This window comes from Panthera onca, chromosome D4 (assembly GCF_046562875.1).
Source record: "Panthera onca isolate mPanOnc1 chromosome D4, mPanOnc1 haplotype 2, whole genome shotgun sequence".
In the NCBI taxonomy this organism is placed as follows: domain Eukaryota; kingdom Metazoa; phylum Chordata; class Mammalia; order Carnivora; family Felidae; genus Panthera; species Panthera onca.
The window spans coordinates 44,706,974-44,726,201 of NC_138351.1; the positions used below are offsets into that span (position 1 = coordinate 44,706,974).

At 36.0% G+C, this 19,228-nt stretch overlaps 1 protein-coding gene across 4 annotated transcripts in view; it reads left to right on the plus strand.

Annotated features, from left to right (window-relative positions):
• Window positions 1–19,228, plus strand: part of DENND4C (DENN domain containing 4C) — a 123,686-nt gene that overhangs the window by 66,473 nt on the left and 37,985 nt on the right. For 2 of the 4 annotated variants that reach the window (XM_060609683.3, XM_060609686.3), the window contains exons 11-17: window positions 2,353–2,459; window positions 2,777–2,995; window positions 9,517–9,662; window positions 11,071–11,106; window positions 11,187–11,317; window positions 13,311–13,443; window positions 15,866–16,072. In XM_060609683.3, the coding sequence (XP_060465666.3) occupies window positions 2,353–2,459; window positions 2,777–2,995; window positions 9,517–9,662; window positions 11,071–11,106; window positions 11,187–11,317; window positions 13,311–13,443; window positions 15,866–16,072 (979 nt within the window). The remainder of the gene's footprint in view (window positions 1–2,352; window positions 2,460–2,776; window positions 2,996–9,516; window positions 9,663–11,070; window positions 11,107–11,186; window positions 11,318–13,310; window positions 13,444–15,865; window positions 16,073–19,228) is intronic. The other 2 variants (XM_060609685.3, XM_060609687.3) reach the window with 1 other exon arrangement.

Sequence of the window (19,228 nt, forward strand, 5' to 3'; positions counted from 1 at the left end):
GAGCTATTAGCACAAAGCCCGAAACAGGGCTCGAACTCATGAACTGTGAGATCATGACCTGAGCTGAAGCTGGTCACTCAGCCAACTGTGAATTATACTACATAGATCTTTTTACATATTTTTAATAGACTTGGCAGTTTTCTCCATAAAGACTATGCACACCTTTTGTTAGACTTATTAATTCCTAAGTACGGTGTGTTTTTTCTTGCCACTATAAATGGTATTTTAAATTACATTTTCTGTTAGTTGCTGCGGTATAGAAATGCTGTTGGTTTTCATGTAGTAGTCTGCCTCACAGCAGCTTAATTGAATTCTTCTCTTTTGTCTGTAGATTCTCTTCAGTTTTCTGGCTGTAAACAATCACATCATGTACAATCCTTACATACTTTTGTTTATTGTATTTTTTTTTTTTGAGAGAGCGAGCAATTGTGAGTGGAGGAGGGGCAGAGGGAGCAGAAGAGAGAGAATCTGAAGCAGGCTCCATGTTCAGGGCAGATAGAACCCAATGCTGGGCTGGATCTCATGACCATGAGATCATGACCTGAGCTGAAATCAAGAGTCGGACACTTAACAGACTGAGCCATCTAGGCACTCCAGTCCTTACATATTTTTAAATTTGTCTTAATTCTCTGGCTAGGATCCTAACGTAGTATTGAATAGAAGTAGTCATAGCTAGTATCTTGTCTCCTTCCTAATTTTAAAAGGAATGCTTTGAGCACGTCGTTATTATTATGATTACTGCTTTAAGCAAGAATTGACATCTGGTCCATGGCTGTTTGTGTAACTAAAATTACAAAATTCACTCATTTACATATTCTGTGGGGCTGCTTTCATGCTGTAATGATACATTTGAGAAGTTGTGACAGAGGCCCTGTGGTCCTCAAAACACAATATTTAATATCTGACCTTTTATAGAAAAGGTTTGCTAATCCCATTCTAGGGTTTTGATAGCTTAATAATAAATGAACTTAAACCTTCCACTTGTACATAATGATTAAAAAAAAAAACCTTTTAAGTAGGTGTTGAATTTTATAACACTTTTGTATAAATATTGAGATATGCATTGTTTCTCCTTTGTTTTCTGTGTGGTAAATTACATTATAAATCAATCAATAATGAAGAATCCTTACATTCCTGAAATAAACATCATCTTATATTTTTATATCCTAGCAGATTAAATTTTCTAAGAATTTAAAATGTTTGCATTGTTGTTCATAAATTGCATTGTTCATTGATGTATAGCCTTTTATCTTTGTGGAGTTTTAAATGATTCTTATTTCTATTAAAATATTTTCAGTCCTGCATTATTTAAAAGTGTTCTTTTGGGGGTGCTTGAGTGGCTCAGTCGGTTGGGTGTCTGAATCTTGATTTTAGGGTCATGATCTCATGGTTCTTGGGAGTGAGCAGTGTGGAGCCTGCTTGGGATTCTCCCTCTCTCCTTCTCTTCTTCTCTCCCTCTCCCTCCCTCTCCCTCCCTCTCCCTCCCTCTCCCTGTCTCCCTTCCTCTCTCTCCCTTCCTCCCCATCTCTCCCCCTCTCTCCCTCTCTCTCTCTCTCTCCCTCTCTCCCTCTCTCCCATCTCCCTCTCCCACTTCCTCCTCTCCCCCTCTCCCTCTCCTTCTCCCTCTCCCTCTGTCCTTCCCCTGCTTGTTCCCTCTCTCTTTCTCTCTCTCAAAATAAGTAAATAAATAAACATGAAAAAAATTAGAAAGTGTTCTTTTAAACTTCCAAGGTTTTTTTCCTTAAATGCTAACTAGTTGAATTGTAGTCAGAATATGTTTTATATATTATTCTCTGATGTTTGTTGAGATTTGCTTCTAATAGGTAGTTTGAGGTATCAATTAAGTTTGTCACTTAAAATATTATAATTCTAAAATTTAACTTTTGAAGCAAGACTTCAGTCTTGAATTCATAACCCCAGCCTTTTCTGAAAATCTGTGTTAGAGCATTAGGGTGACACCAAATCTGCATAAGGTTGGTTGAAATGTAAAGAAAATACCGCGAGGGAGGAGAAGCTAAAATGGCAGAGTATTGGGGGCCCCTGTGGTTGCCTCATCCCTTGTACACAGCTAGATAAATACCAAATCATTCTCCACACACAGGAAATTGATCTGAGGACTGAGAGAACAAACTGCACAACTAGAGGGAGAAAAGAGGCCACATCGTGGAAGCTAACTAGGATATAAATAAAAACTTAAAGAGCTTCCTTGAAAACCACTTATTTAGACCGTCTGTGTCAATTGTAATTTGAGCAAAAATATCCTTTCCATTTTCTTTTTTAGTTTGATACAAGAATTTTGCTAAATAAAAAGAGATTATAACAGATTTTATTAATTATGTTTTTATTTAATAGATCAGATGAAAAGAAGAACATGAATTGGAAGCAGCTTCCCAAAAAGCCATGCAAAAATCTGCTTAGTACCTTAAAGAAGTTGTATCCCCAGCTATCTTCAGGTGAATGTGAGGAAAAAGGAGTATTTTTAATGAAAGAACATATATGAGAATATTCATAAATTTAAGTAAAATTCTGCTCTGCTTAAAAGGAATCTCATTACAAAACAAAATTTCAGTACTAAGATATTAATATTGTGGTTCATGATTTTTGAGCATGTCATGTCCTGTCTGCTTGAGTCTCCCTGTTAGCACCTGCCAACTATCCTTTACACGAATGGAGAGAGGAATTTCAGGAAGTCATGAGTTTTATTTTGACGGTTTTCTTAATTATTTAATCAGTACTTGTATTAGATATAAAATGCTATTTTCTCTTCATTTGTCAGTTCACCGAAAAACTCAGGAAAGTTCGGCAATTGAGATGACTCCGATTGAAGCAGATTTCTCTTGGCAAAAAAAGATGACACAACTTGAAATGGAAATTCAAGAGGCATTTTTGCGTTTTATGGCATCCATTTTAAAAGGATATAGAACATATCTCAGACCGATCACAGAGGCTCCTTCAAATAAAGCCACAGCTGTTGATTCATTGTTTGACAGACAGGGTGAGTGGCATTGAAAATATAATTACTTTTTATTGAAATGAAAAATATTTTTTATTTGGTATTGCTCGCCAAAATATTCACGATGCAAGTTCTTAGAAATGTATACTAAGATACAATAAATTTCTTTGTATTTGTCATCTAGCTCTATGAAGAATTTCTTTTAAATTTTTCCCCCATTTTTCCCTGAGAAATCTGAAACTGGAGATCTTTAATTATGAAAAGTCAAAGATGTTGCTTATGTTTACTATATAGTCAGTTATCTTAGTCGAACAAACCTGATGATTTAGTTTAGGTGGTTCCTCACTCTTGCATAATTCTTCAATTTATATATTCTTGGGTTTACAGTATTATCTAACGATTAGTTTTTAAATTTTTTTTTTTTTAACATTTATTTATTTCTGAGACAGAGAGAGACAGAGCATGAGCAGGGGAGGGGCAGAGAGAGAGGGAGACAAAGAATTTGAAACAGGACCAGGCTCTGAGCGGTCAGCACAGAGCCTGACGTGGGGCTCGAACTCACGGACTGTGATATCATGACCTGAGCCGAAGTCGGACGCATAACCGACTGAGCCACCCAGGAGCGCCATAACGATTAGTTTTTATAATGAGGCCACCAGTTTTTAAAGTTTTTGAAAAATAGAGTCTTGCTTCAGGGGAAAATACTATACTCCTCTTGTTTTAGTATTTGTTATTTTAGGGAATTGTAAAGATTTTTGTTATTCAACTGCTCTTAAATGTAGTAGCAGCCTTACAGATATGTTAATACTCATATGAAAGTTATTTTATATTTTTGAACTTTTACCCAGCAGTGACTTTATTTTATTTTTATTATTACTATTATTATTTTTTTAATGTTTATTTTTGAGAGAGAGAGAGTGAGCGAGCATGAATGGGGAGGGGTAGAGAGATAGGGAGACAGAGGATCTGAAACAGGCTCTGTGCTGACAGCAGTGAGCCTGATATGGGGCTCGAACCCATGAACTGTGGGATCATGACCTGAGCCAAAGTCAGATGCTCAACTGACTGAGCCACCCAGGTGCCCCTACTCAGCAGCTACTTTAAAAAAAAAAATCTCTACTTTTCCAGTCATCTTTTGTCTTTTATCATCTCTGCTTCAGGATAACCTCTCAAATATTTAGTCACCACTTACCAAGTCAGACTAGTTATAATGTAGGGATATAAAGAATATTAAAATCTAGCTCTATGGGATAGTAAATGGAAAATAATCTAAAATACTTTTAAAAATAGAACATGTACTTAAGAGAACAGATTTTACACAAGAATTCAGTGAGAATTTCCCAAATATATAAAAAGGGAACATTCTTCCAGATGAATATTTTGTAAGACTTCATGGAGGAGGAGCATGATTTAGAAGAATGAGTAGAATTTAGATAAATGGAGATGAGCAGGAAAGGGTTTCTAAAAAACAATATTCATTAAAAGTCAAATTGGAATAAAATTTCTACTTTGCTATTAATTAAGCCTTCCTTTTTTTTTAAAATGTTTATTTTATTTTGAGAGAGTGAGAGAGCACATGAGAGCAGGGAGAAGCAGAGAGAGGAGAGAGAATCCCAAGCAGGCTCCACGTTGTCAGCACAGAGCCTGATGTGGGGCTTGAGCCTGATGTGGGGCTTGAGCCTGATGTGGGGCTCGATCCCATGAATTGCAAAACCATGGCCTGAGCTGAAATCAAGAGTCGGACACTTAACTGACTGAGCCACCCAGACGCTCCTTTATTAAGCCTTTCTGAGGTTCTGTTTTTTCATTAATAAAATGGGGATGATACCTACCTCATGCGTGGTTATGAAGATTAAACGTATGTGAAGCAACTAGTAAAATTATAGTACTCAAGATAACAGCTAGTATCATTGATGGTAATAACAGAATGGAAGAAACCTCAAGAACAAATGTAAAAGGCATGTATATTAGTTTGCCATGGCTGCCATAACCAAGTACCATAGATTGGGTGGTTTAAACAAACAGAAATTTATTTTATCACAATTCTAAGGGCTAAAAGTCCAAGATCAGTGTGTTGGCAGGATTGGTTTTCTTTGAGGCCTCTCTCTTTGGCTTGTAAAGATGGCCGTCTTCTCCCTGTGTCTTCACATGGTCTTCCTTTTGGGTGAATCTGTGTCTACATTTCCTCTTCTTATAAGTACATTAGTCATTGGGTTAGAGCCCATGTCTAATTTCTTCATTTTGACTTAATTGCTTCTTTAAAGACCCTATTTGCAAACACAGTAACATTTAAAAATACTGAGGATTAGGACCTCAACATAAGAATTTGGAGGGGGTACAATATAAGAAGTATAGGGTTTAGCCCATAACAGCATATTTGGTACAGTTTGACCAAAGTGAAGAGCTTTAGAGGTATTGTGAAGGATAAGGCTAAAAATAAGATTAGAGCTCAGATTATGGGTGGTCTTAAATGCCAGTAAGAATATGGAATTTGTAATAGGCAGTAGTGGGCCACTAATTCATTCATGTTCTCCCTCCCTTCCCCCCTCTCTCTCTCTCTCTCCCTCCCTCTCTCTCTCTCTCTCCCTCCCTCTCTCTCTCTCTCTCTCTCTCCCCCTCTCTCTCCCCCTCTCTCTCCCCCTCTCTCTCCCCCTCTCTCTCCCCCTCTCTCTCCCCCTCTCTCTCCCCCTCTCTCTCTCTCTCTCCCTCTCCCTCCCTCTCCCTCTCCCTCTCCCTCTCCCTCCCTCCATCCCTCCCTCCCTCCCTCCCTGTCTCTCCCTCTCCCTCTCCCTCTCAGTGGGAGGGTGGCCTTACTAATACAATTTAGAAAGATATTTAGTTAGTGTCTGATGCCTAAGGCTTTTGTTGTCAACAGGATAATATTTAGTGTCGTGAGGGCTATAGCCATTAGACTATAACACAAATACTAATTACATTTTACTAAGTGTGATGTGAAGGAACATATTGGTTATAGTGAGAGTGCTAAGACAGGGAAAGTTTCCCCGAAGAAGTAACAATTAAGCTTGGGCTTGAAAAATGAACAGGAATTAACTGTGGATTTTAGGTTAACTTTTTATTAGAGATACTTTCTCAACGTAGATAAAAATAGAATAATATAATGTACTCTTGTATAGCCATCTTCCAACTTCAGCAGTGGCCACAATCAACATTTTGCCATTTTTATTTCATCCTTTACCCCTGTCTTTCCAGATTCTAAATAGGACATCATTCTAAATAGGACTCATAAACTTTTAGTTATTCTTTAGAATTTCCTATATTTATATATGCTTTTGGTTGATTGTGTCTGCATGGTGTTATTTAACATGTCTTCCATCATCTGTATTTCCTGTAAACTTGTGGTTGGATTAAGAGATACATTGTCCAATAGAAATGTAATGTGAGGGGCTCCTGGGTGGCTCAGTTGGTTAAGCATCCAATTTGGGCTCAGGTCTTGATCTTGCAGTTGGCGCTGTATGCTGACAGCTCAGAGCCTGGAACCTGTTTGGATTCTGTGTCTCCCTCTCTCTGCCCCTCCCCCGCTCATGCTCTGTCTCTCAAAAATAAATAAATGTTAAAAATATATATATAATGTGAACCATACATATAATTTTAAATTTCTGTGGCATTTGGGTGGCTCGATTTAATTTTAGCTCAGGTTATAAACCCAAGGTCATGGGATTGAGCCCCAAGCTGAGCTCTGCACTGAGCCTGGAGCCTGCTTAAGATTCTCTCTCTGCCCCTGTCCCCTGTTTCCGTGTGCTCGCTCAAAAAAAAAAAAAAAAAAAAAATTGTAGTAGCTATAGTTAAAAAGTAAGTAATAGGGGAAATTAATTTTCATAATATATTTTTGTAACTTAAAATATCCAAAATGGTATTTCAACATGTAATTAAATTTTAAAAATTGTAATGATACATTTTACATTTTTCCCCCCTATACCAAGGCTTTGAAGTCAGCATGTGTTTTATGTTTACAGCACATCTCAGTTTGGGTCAATCACATTTCAAGTGCTAAATTGTCACGTGTAGGTAGTGGTTACTGAATTAAACAGTGCTGTTCTAGAGCTTGATTAGATTCAGGTTCAATTTTCTTGACAAGCAATGCCAAAAACACTACTTCCTATTACAACCCACATGCATATCTGGTTGTCCCATTTTTAGTGCTCCTAGGATTGATCAGTGTATTTAAATGTTGTCAGCTTCATTAATTCATTATAGTTTTCCCATCAGCCTTTCATGTAATTATTTTAATAGCTTTTGCTGATCGTTGCCTAGATCCATTAGAAGAAAAAAAAGACTTTTTGTTACTACTTGTCAAGAATAATTTATTTAATTTACTTCTATTTTATTTAAGCATTTCTCAACTAATTAGTATGTCAAGGGGATGGTGTGAGGACCACAGCATGTGGAATGTCCTGAAGCATCAAAGAAAGAAAGAAAGGCTGGAGGGGAAAAGTGGCTCAAACATCATGCCTGAAAATGGTGGGTGTGAGCCAAATCATGTAGGATCTTTTAGGACCATTGAAGGGTTTCAGTCCTTAAGAGTAATTGGAAGCCAGTGAAGGCTATTTAAGTAGGTAATAGGATAAGATTTGCATTTTTAATTTTTTTAAAGGTTTATTGTTGAGAGAGAGAGGGAGGGAGAGAGAGAGTGCACGTGCGCTCAGAGAGAGGGGGAGACAGAAGACCCAAAGCAGGGCTCCATGCTGACAGCAGAGAGCCTGACGCAGGTGTCAGACTCACAATCCGTGAGATCATGACCTGAACTGAAGTCAGATGTTCAACCTACTGAGCCACCCAGATGTCCCAGATTTGCATTTTTAAAAGATCAGTATTTAATTGTTTTTCCTTTGACTTCTATGCAGAGATTGAATTGGAGACATCCAAAGTATGGATCTGCTAGTTAGTTGGTTATCACATTGCTCCAAGTGATCAGTGGGAGTGACCTGGTTTACTTGAGGGTAGTGTCAATAGAAGAGTGAGGAGTGATTTTTTTTTTTGGGGGGGGGGGGGGTGGAGGTAGATTGAATAGAACTTGGTGATTGAATATAGGATGTAAGATAGAGGGAGGTGTCAAGAGCAACTTTGAGATTTTTGTCTTTGTCAACCATGTAGATGGATGGTCGTGCCTTTTATTGAGAAGGGAAATAGCAGAAAGAGGAAGGATCTATTTGTTAAGGAAACTTTGTTTTAAAGCGAGAGAGCCTTGAGTATGCTGACATAGCTAATACAGAGGGGAAATTGTCCTGAGAACACTGAAGGACTGGAACCCCAGGCTCATATGGTGGGTTTGGCCTTAGGTAAGAGGGACATATTCATTGTAAAAAAAAAAAAGGGGGGGTGGGGAAGGAGTAAGTGGTAGCTGCAGAAAGTCATAGATTTTGTAGTGAGATAATAACAGTAATTCGCTTAATGATTTTCATTTTCTCTGTGATATAAGGTATATATAAGGTATGATGGAGGAGGGAACATGATAGGAGAGAATTTAAAAATTGGAAATAGTTGTAGAAAACATGGGTAAAGGGAAATTAAGTTGATTCCAGAAATTTAGAAGGGTTGGTAGTCACAGATGAAAGTATAAGTGGTTCTGATCAGCCTAGTTGTAGAATTCCCCCCTCCTCCTTTTAATTTGTGCTCAGTTACATTGTTGTAGATCCAGAGAAAGCAGGCAACTCATTCCTCCAGGGCTAAGTGATACTAGATGAGTTTAACAAAGACAAAAGGACAACGGAATTGAGAGTGTTGATAAGAAAGTAATTGAAATGGTAGACATGGAATCAATGTTGAGTAAGGAGAGAAGTGAAGACAGGAGGGTATAGGTAGAATGGAAAAGGATATGAATGATTGTAGACTTGAACAGCCTTTCCTCCTGCCCCCCATGCTTGGTAGGAGTACTTAAATAAGGAAATCAGACAACAGTAATGGGCAGAGAGTAGTATATATATGTAAATTAGATTTGGGAGTCAGCTGTTTTGAATGTTAGCAAGAAAAGTCCCAGGAGTGCGTGACTGTGTGGAAGTTGGTGACTGAGGGGTGTAGAACATAGATCATTGAAATTTAAGGCATTAAGAACTCATTAAAGTGTTGGATGGTTTGTACTTATGGATGTTGAAGAATGATCATGGTAGGAGCTAGAGAAGAGAAGACTTGGAATTAGGTGCCCTAGTCCTCAGTGAATGAAAGAGAGAGTGTCCCTGAAATCAGTAGATGACTATACTGTCACTGAGCAGAAATGTTTACAGGCTGTTACAGGAGTTGTCTGGTGTCATTGGAGAGGAAGGACGTTTGACCTTTGTCACTCAAGACTGTGCAGAGTATGAGAGAAATTTCTATTTGAGAGCTGTAGGGCTAAAGATTCCTTATAGCAGATTCAGATTTCAGTGAAAAGATTAATGATACTTAAGTGTTTTATGGTTGAATTAGGCAGAAAGAGCTACAGTTACTAGAATATGGTTACTAAAAGCTTCTATAAACATGGATATATGTACAAGTTTAAAATAATATTTTGTGTGACATCTAGTTCCACTTTAAGTTTTGAATTTAATTGTGGCTTTGATTTTTTTCAGGATTTTTAAAAAGTCGAGATCGTGCCTATACAAAATTCTACACCAGTTTATCCAAAACACAGATTTTTATTCGTTTCATTGAAGAATGTAGTTTTGTAAGTGATAAAGATACTGGATTGGCATTTTTTGATGACTGCATAGAAAAGGTAAAAGTTTTTCCTGTATATAAGTGTTAAAAGAAAAACAGTTTGGATGCCTGTATAATCATCATTATTATTATTAGCTCAAATGATCTGAGGGAGATATTCTAGAGGTGTGTGTGTGTGTGTGTGTGTGCATGCGCACATGTGCAATTGTGTGCAGGTGTCCAATTCTAGGCTTAATATTAAGAATAATTTTCCTTTGTGATATTTAGTTTCCACCAGACATAGCTAATTCTTCTTGAATCTCACTTTGGTTTTATAACTAGTAAGTACTAAGAACATTTCACTGAACCTCCTAAATCTTACATTTTTATTTAAGTAAGATATAAGATTTAGTAGTTCATTAAGAAAGTTTAGGGTAATGTAAGTCTTGTGGTTTTTTTTTGTTTTAATAAAGTTGTTGCAGATTCTTTTGCTAAATATATGTTTTTTGTTTTAAGGAAGCATATTTGAAATATGTTAAATATCCAAGTTTTACTTACCCATCCTAAGGAGATTCAAGTTGATTCTTCACAGTGATGACTCCCATTTTTTTCCTGTCATTTTTAACCAGATTTTTGTTTTTGCTAAGTGGATCTTGGGGCTGATTTTATATGTAAACCATATATCATGAAAAAATTTGAGAATGTATCTAAAAAAAGTAGAGTATTATATATGATATTACACTTTTTGTAATCTCCTTACAGGACTTGAATGTTTTTTTTCCCATTCTATCAATGTGATCTGAAACTCTGGGGATAAGATTAAAACTATTCAATGTTTTTGTTTACGTATAGAATGGATAGTCTAACATCATCAAGTTAGAGGGAAGCTTAGATTATATCAATCTCTAATGCAGGGATTTTAATAACAATGAAATTTTTGATTTGAGAAGCCAGATTCCCCCTGTGATTGGCCTTTTTTTGCTTGTGAAGAAGGATTTATGAAAAAACTATTCAAAATAAATTGTTTCTATCCTAATAGAAAAATATCATATGTTAACCTGATAGTATAGGGCCCCCTAAATATATTGTGAAGTGTCTTCTGTCCAGTATTTTTAAAAAAAATTCTTTTAACATTTATTTTTGTGTGTGTGTGTGCGTGTGAGAGAGAGAGAGAGAGAGAGAGAGAGAGAGAGAGAGAGAGGTAGAGGTAGAGCACAAGTAGAGGAGGGGCAGAGAGAGAGGGAGACACAGAATCTGAAGCAGGCTCCAGGCTTTGAGCTGTCAGCACAGAGCCTGACGCAGGACTTGAACTCACGAACTGTGAGATCATGACCTGAGCTGAAGACGGACGTTTAACTGACTGAGCCATCCAGGTGCCCCTGTCTGTCCAGTATTAAAAAAGAAGTTTTTTTATGTAAGAATTTAAGACCATCTCTAATATATTCCCAGTAAACATTTTCACCAAGAATTCTTTTCTTCTTTTGTAGTTGTTTCCTGATAAAGGCACAGACAAAACAGATAAGGTATATTTTCTTGAGTTTTTAAATTTCATAACTAGATATTGCTTGAATGCAGATTAATTGGGGAAAATAATTATTTTCAGGTTGATTTTGATTTAGCTGAAGATACCAAATTGATAGAGCTAGATGATTCACAGAAAAGTGAGCACACTGTATTCATAATGCCACCAGAGCCACCTCCTGATGATGGAAAGGATCTGTCACCAAAGTACAGGTAGCAAGAATTTTTTTTAATGCTCTTTGTGTTCAGTCTTAATAATTTATTTTGATCTTTTGTGACTGTTAGTAGATATGTATATTAGTCATTTGTGAGAGCCATTTTCAAAAAATAATTTATTCAGTGAACTAATGGATATGAATATTACATGAAGATGTTATGAGGTATTGATTTAAGAATTGGACAGACTTTTTAGAAGGGAAGCCAAATGTGTCTTCAAAAATTTCATTTCTGGAGAAGAATAAATTTACTTTTGTGAGGTTTCTCCTATGTTTGGGTTTTTTTTTTTTTTTATCAATGTAAAGACTGAAATTCTTACGCATTAGTAAGATACAGAGAAAACTTAAAAGTAGAGGGCCAGGAATCATTATTTATTAAAACAGGTGATGGGGATTAAAGACTGCACTTGTCGTGATGAGCACTGGATGATATATGGCAGTGTTAAATCATTATATTATAGGCCTGAAACTGATATAACCCTGTATTAACTACAAAAAACAAAAACAAAACAAAAAACAACTTGAAGAATAGGATTCGGATGGGAACCTTTTAAGAAATTAAAATATATTTGTTATTTGTTGTTATAATTATGATAATACACAGTTTAACAAACTTAGAATTATCAAACCAAAAAAGAAAGCTAGCATATCATTTAAGCACCATGCTTAATGTCTCTTAACAACTGTATGTATATCTTTCCTGTTTTTGTGCATAAATTTGCATTTACTATATTAAAACAAATATGAGTTCATATTGTACATATTCTTTGTAACTTGTGTCTGCCTTTAGTGGTCTGGACATTTTTCCATGCTAACAAATATTTTTGTGCCATATCATTTTGAATGACCATATTGCATGCATTTATTGTGATTTGTTTAACTAGTCTCTTGTGGATTTTTTTTTTTTCCTGGTTCTTTATCTATATCCTTGTGTATATACATAGGTTTTTCCTTAGGCTGCATTCCTAAAAGAATATCTGAGGCAAACAGAGTATAAAATAATTGTCTTCCAAAAATATGGAATTAATATCTTACCAGGACTGCATAAGAATGAAGAGTACATATCTGGAATTTAGTGGCTTAATGAAGAAGTACTATTTTGGTTGCATGTTAATTATAGAATTTTTTTTCCTTTGTTTTAATCACTATACATTGGAATCCATGTATTGACAAACAAGGTGAATCAAATAGGGAAGGGCAATAACTCCCAGAAGAAAATTGGCCAAAGGCAATAGGTAGGCAATTTCCAAGAAGAAATCCCAATAATCAATGTGAAAATAAATTAAGCTTCTCTAGTATTGAAAGAAATGCAAACCAAAATGGTGAGTAGAAGCATTTTTAACCTGTCAGATTGAGAATAGGTTGTGCTACTATTTAAAGTGTAAGACTGTATGGAACTATAACCTTTCTTGAAATAATTTGATAGTGACTATAATAATTTTAATTTTATTGATAAACATTGACTATAGCAAAAATACAAAGGTATAAATACACAAATATTAATTGCAAAAATTCAGAAATAACCTAAAAATGTCCAACAATGAAGAATGGTGGAATTCTGGTATGTCCCTAAAATAAAAATCTTACGGATCTTTTTCTTGTAAATACCCATGCCAAGATACTTTTATGAAGGAAAACAAAATTGCCAGGTATACTAAATGTTACTTTTAATATGAATTATAATTAAACACATGGATTCTGTTGAAAGTTATTAACCTCTGTCAAGTAAGAGATCAGGGTTTTCTGTTGTCTAGGGATTGGTTGAAAATAATGAATAGGGTGGGGAGGAGGCCAAAGTTTCCACGTAGGTAGTCTGTGTATCTTATTATTACATCTTATATTTTTGAAAAATAATTATTTTTCTATCTCTGGATTGTGGTGAATAATATTGGGTACTATTTAAGATTTAGAAATACTCACCTAAATTCTGGAATAATGTGAAGAATTAATGTATTTTATATCAGCAGCTCTATTTTTGCTTTTTATTTTAGTTACAAATACTTTCCAAGACTGGACCTTAAGCTTTTTGACAGACCACAGGAGTTGAAATTTTGTTTTAGTAGACACCCTACTGGGAATAGCATTACAAACAGTCCAGCTCTCATGGCTAAGAGAACTAAACAGGTCAGATATTCTTTATCTAATACATGTTAATTTAAAATGTAAAATATGTATATGTGATATGCAGCTCATAGTTTAAAATGATCACACATGGCAAACATTTGAAGACCCACCATGATTGTTAATGAAGTCAACTAGATGTTTTGCAACCTACTTCTATTGTGGCTGAGGTTTTTGAGTGCTTATATTTATGCTTTAAGAGAATCCTTGGGAACCAAATATACTTTTTAAAAAACAACTTTATTGAGATATAATTCACATACCACACAATTCACCCATTTAGAGTATGCTCAGTGGCTTTTACTGTGCTCACAGGGTTGAGCAACCACCACCACAGTCAATTCTAGAACATTTTCATCGCCCCAAAAAGAAAGCCTGTGCCCCTTACCTGTTAACCCTCCCATCCATTCCCCGCAGCCCTAGGCAACCACCGATCTATTTTCTGTGCCTATAGTCTTGCCTATTCTGGGCATTTCATATAAATGGAATTATTATACAATATGTAGTCTTTTGTTTCTGGCTTCTTTCACACAGTGTAATGTTTTTAAGGCTCATCCACTTTGCAGCATGTGCTAGTACTTCATTTATTTTTACTGCTGAATATTCCGCTGTATGGATATGTAGCACATTTTATTTATTCATTCTTGTACATGTGAGTGGTTCCTATTTATGGCTGTTATGCATAGTGTTGCTGTGAACATTTGTGTGTGTTTGTGAGGATATGTGTTTTCATTTCTCTTGGGTAAATGCCTAGAAGTAGAATTGCTGTGTCATATGGTAACTCTATGTATAACCTTACTGTCAGACTGTTTTCCAAAATGGATATACCATTTTAAATTCCTCCCAGCAGTGTATATGGGTTCCAGTTGTGCCACATCCTTGTCAATTCTTGTTATTATCTGTCTTTTCTTTATAGCCATCCTAGTGTGTGAAGTGGTATCTCAGTGTAATTTCAACTTTCAGATCTCTTGTGGTTAATGTAAATATACTTTATGCCAAATACTACATTTAAAGGGAGTGAAAGGGAGCTAATTTAGAGCAAGCTAGACATCTTGCTTTAATACCATATCTGATTTAGGTGGAAAGAGTCATTCTGTGATTAGGTGTGAGTTAAAATGAAACATCTATTGACGTTGTGGTCTACAAAACATGGAAAACTTGAGAATGAAGTTTTTAGTTCAGGTTTTACCAATTCATATACAGCCCCCCAAATCCTAGAGGTAACCTGAGGTGTTCCTTAATATCATACAATACACATTTCTCTCAATGTCTGAAGGGAAGTTGTTGTTGTTGTTGTTGTTGTTGCTGTTGTTGTTGTTGTTGTTATTTGCTTTTATCAGCTTAATAAAAGCCAGTTTTTAAAATGGGAGCATTTGGTTACTAAATCTTTAAATCTCATTTTCACCAGAATTTTTGTCCCCAAGGCTAGCTGGAAAAGAAAGACCTTCCTATTGTAGAAAAACAAGGGACTTTATTTTTAAATATATCTTCAAGCCTAATAGAAATAGAGCTTATAAAAAAATTAATGCACCAGGCATTTTTATTTAGAACAAACCACAGGAGAAGGGTTTTTAGTGCAAGGCACACAGTGGTGGTCTGATATACCTGGAAGGCTCTGTAGTTTCTGGGAGTATATAGTTAGATTAAAGCTCAGCAGGTGGTTTTGATGCCTACTCTTTTCCATCTAAATCAGAATGAAAATCAGAAGTAAGAAAACATCACTATCAGACTGTTGGGTAGGAAGGTCTGTGATCTTGTCAGACTATGTTGCCTGCAATGGCATATGTCTTTTTAAGGAATCAGTCAATGAAAGAATTAAAGACTGTGGTGAGGGAGGGTAGAAGGAAATCTTGGTAGGAAATAAACTGGGTTATTTGTCAAACATTTTAGTTGGGAGAAAGGTAGAAAGACTGTCACTTTTTAAGAATGCCATTGATGAACCTACAAGCTCTGAATAGTTAAATCTCTTTCATTAAACATAGGAGTGCCTTCTATGTGAAGGGCAACTAACTAGCCATTATATTATAAAAATATGAATGATCCCTGATTTTAAGGGATTTCTAGTCTATTGGGAAAGTCTTGCTTGCCAGCAAATAGTTACTGTGAAATATTAAGTGCTTCTATAGACGAATGTTGAGGAACCACGTTGTACTAAGTAGGAAGCCACTCATGAAAGTAAAACGGTGAAATGCTTGATTTTAGAGTCCAGTTTTACATTACATTCTTCTCTTCTCACTTTTCTCCCCACCCTAATGGATTTTAATAAATACCATACTAGGTTTTCTTGTAAGCTTTTTTGGTAAGTAATCCCTACTCCCAAGATGGGGCTCGAACCCATGACCCAGAGATCAGGAGTCGCATGCCCTACCGACTGAGCCAGCCAGGTGCCCCAAATACCATAATGTTTTATTTATTCTCTTTCTAGGAGATAAAAACGGCTCATAAGTTGGCGAAGAGATGTTACACAAATCCACCACAATGGGCCAAGTGTCTCTTCAGTCATTGTTACAGCTTATGGTTTATTTGTCTCCCAGCCTATGTTAGAGTTTCTCATCCTAAGGTCAGAGCACTTCAGCAGGCATATGATGTACTTATTAAGATGAGGAAAACAGATGTGGATCCACTAGATGAGGCAAGTATAATAAACTGTGTCATGATTACTAAGACATATTTTTGTATATTTAAGAAAATTAGGTCTTGGCCACTTTAAAGTGCTCTCAAGTATTTTCATTAAGCAACAAAGGTAAAGTTATTTGTTTCATAGAGCTAGTACTTATTATTTATTTTTAAGTACATTTGTTTAAAAATTATTGGTTTGGAATGAAGCAGAGACTTGCCTTAGTTAAGTCAGGTTGGTTGCACCTTATAAATAGAAATTCATATTGACTTCATTTTATTCTTAGTATAACTTTATTAGAAAGTAAATACAAAATAGACTTTTAGTAAGTGGCTGTCCACTTAGGCTCTATGTCCTAGGATGAGTTATATAACCTGTTGTTTCACATTATGTATCTGAAAATGTGGCACTGTTGACATTTTGGTCCACATGATTATTTATTGTGGGCCTGTTGTGTGCATTGCAGGATGTTTACCAGCATCCCTGGCCTCTGCATACTGGTTACCAGTAGCACCCTCCCTTCTCCTATGTGGCAATCAGAATGTCTGCAGACATTGCCAGATGTTCCCTGGAGGTCCAAATTGCCCCACTGATGTAGACAATTGTAGTTGGTACCATCTTTATAAGGTTAACTTGAGGGCAAAATCAATTAATGGACAGATTGTGCCTAGAATAGTGCCTGGCTTATAGTCTAAGCACTGAGTGAATGATATGCTAAAGGTTTTATAGACACCATCTCTCTAAAGCTTCAGAGCCATCCTAAGAGATAGGTCGTGATATTATCCAGTTAATGGTTGAAGAAACTAAATCGCTTATTTAGCCTTTTTCTTTGCTGTTTTTCCCTCTAAAAATAACATTTGGTGTTAAAATAACTGTAAATGATATTTAGAACCAGATTAGGATTTAAAGCAAAGTTGAAATAAAAATTCAGAGTAATGGGTATCTGAGGGGAAAGAGCACAGGGGGATAGAAGAGGAATGGGATTGAAGAGAAGGTGCATCATAGGCTTCAGCAATAATTCTATAGCTTTTCTTCTTAAAAATAAAAAAGATCTTAAATGAATATAGCATGTATAATATGAAGATTTGATAATGCTTGTGGGTACACTAAAACTCATTTTTCTCTATCAAGTGTATGTTATAAAACCTTTTAAAATAAAAATTATAAAACAAATAGTAAAGTATCCATTCTCATGTTTGGTTACATTTTCTTTCATCTGTTAATAAAACTTTGGAAATTAAAAGGGCTTGATCAGAGTGTTTCGTACTTTATGCACTTTAGTGTTTTAAAAAATTTGTTCTAATAGAGTTTTCTATCTAAAATGTGTTTTAAGATGTGTTTTAACTTGTGAAAGACCAAGTATTTTTAAAGTGTTTTAAAGTATGCTCTCTGAATTGTTACTGCACTCTAAATTCAAAGTACAGTACTTGATAAATTACAAGTTCATAACACATATCATAAATTGCCTGAAAAGTATTTTCCTCTATAGGTATTAAAGTTCACTGGTAGTCTTTGGTACAAATAATTATCTTCTCTTGTTTTCTGACATGCAGCAATTATGACTAGTAGACTAAAAATTTTTTTCAGATGATTTCCCTAATAAACACTGTGGTAAGAAGTTTAAAATTTGGAGCTTAATTTGTTGTATTCCTACTTCTAACAAGTTACATTGACAGATTTTTTTTAGTGCCCTGAAGTCATTACCTCTCCACAACTAGAAGAAAGAAATGTTTATTTTAAAACTTAAGAATATATATTTGCTAGGTATATTTCATACATTTTATCTGTTTATTGATTATACATGGAATAGCATATTTAAAGTTTTCACAGTATTGTCACATACATTTTTTCCTTTGGTATTCCCAGCAACTCTGTGAGGCACTTTATTTTTTTTTTTTTTTTTTTCAATGTTTTTAATTTATTTTTGGGACAGAGAGAGACAGAGCATGAACGGGGGAGGGGCAGAGAGAGAGGGAGACACAGAATCGGAAACAGGCTCCAGGTTCCGAGCCATCAGCCCAGAGCCTGACGCGGGGCTCGAACTCACGGACCGCGAGATCGTGACCTGGCTGAAGTCGGACACTTAACCGGCTGCGCCACCCAGGCGCCCCAAGGCACTTTATATATTAGCTACATTTTATAAAGAGAGTAATTTGAAACTTAAATGAAGTGATAAACTTATACATAAGACTGCCCAGTTAAGTAGTTTTGAGTTTTAGGTCTATTTCATTAGAACCCACTGTCTCATTCATATACTTTATGTTTTAATTTGACGGCTTTGTGTTCTACATGTTATGTTTGGATTTTAAAATAAAACTCTTAGAAGATCAAGAAATAGCACATGCCACATAGACGAAATTACAATGTGTAATGCATTTTGCTTTTAATACCATTTACAGAATAAAAAAAAAATTTTTAATGTTTCCTTATTTTTGAGAGAGAGAGAGAGAGAGAGAGAGAGAGAGAGAGAGAGACATGGAGCACTAGTGGTGAGGGGTGAGAGAGAGGGAGACACAGAATCTGAAGTGGGCTCCAGGCTCCAAGCTGTCAGCACAGAGTCCGATGCGGGGCTCAAACTCACAAGCTGCGAGATCATGACCTAAGCTGAAGTCAGGGGAGTGAGAGAGAGGGAGACAGAATCCTAAGCAGGCTCTGCGCTGCCAGCACAGAGCCCGAGGTGGGACCTGAACCACAAACTGCGAGATCATGATCTGAGCTGAAGTCAAGAGTCAGACACTTAACTGACTGAACCACCCAGGCACCCCTAGAATTTTTAATGAAAATGAAATATTTGTGTCAAACATATTCCTACACTGTCTTATCAGTCTATTCATCCGATATTGTCGTACATTGCTGAGTAACAAACCCTCCCAGAACTTAGTAGCTTAAAACAGTGATTTCATTAAATATTATTATTATTATTTTTTATTTTTATTTATTTATTTATATTTTTTTTTGCTGAGAATCCAGAAAGGATTCTGGGTTATTTTTCAATGCTCCTCATCGCATTAACTGGGATCACTTGATAATAGTTGCTAGTTGATCTGGTCTGAAGACAGCTGAACTCAGATACCAGCCAGGTGCCTTGGCAAGAGTGATTGTGACGCTGGGCTCAGGTGGACCCCTCTCTCTCTCTGTAGGCTCAGGACCTCCCTCTGTGGTACTTGGGCT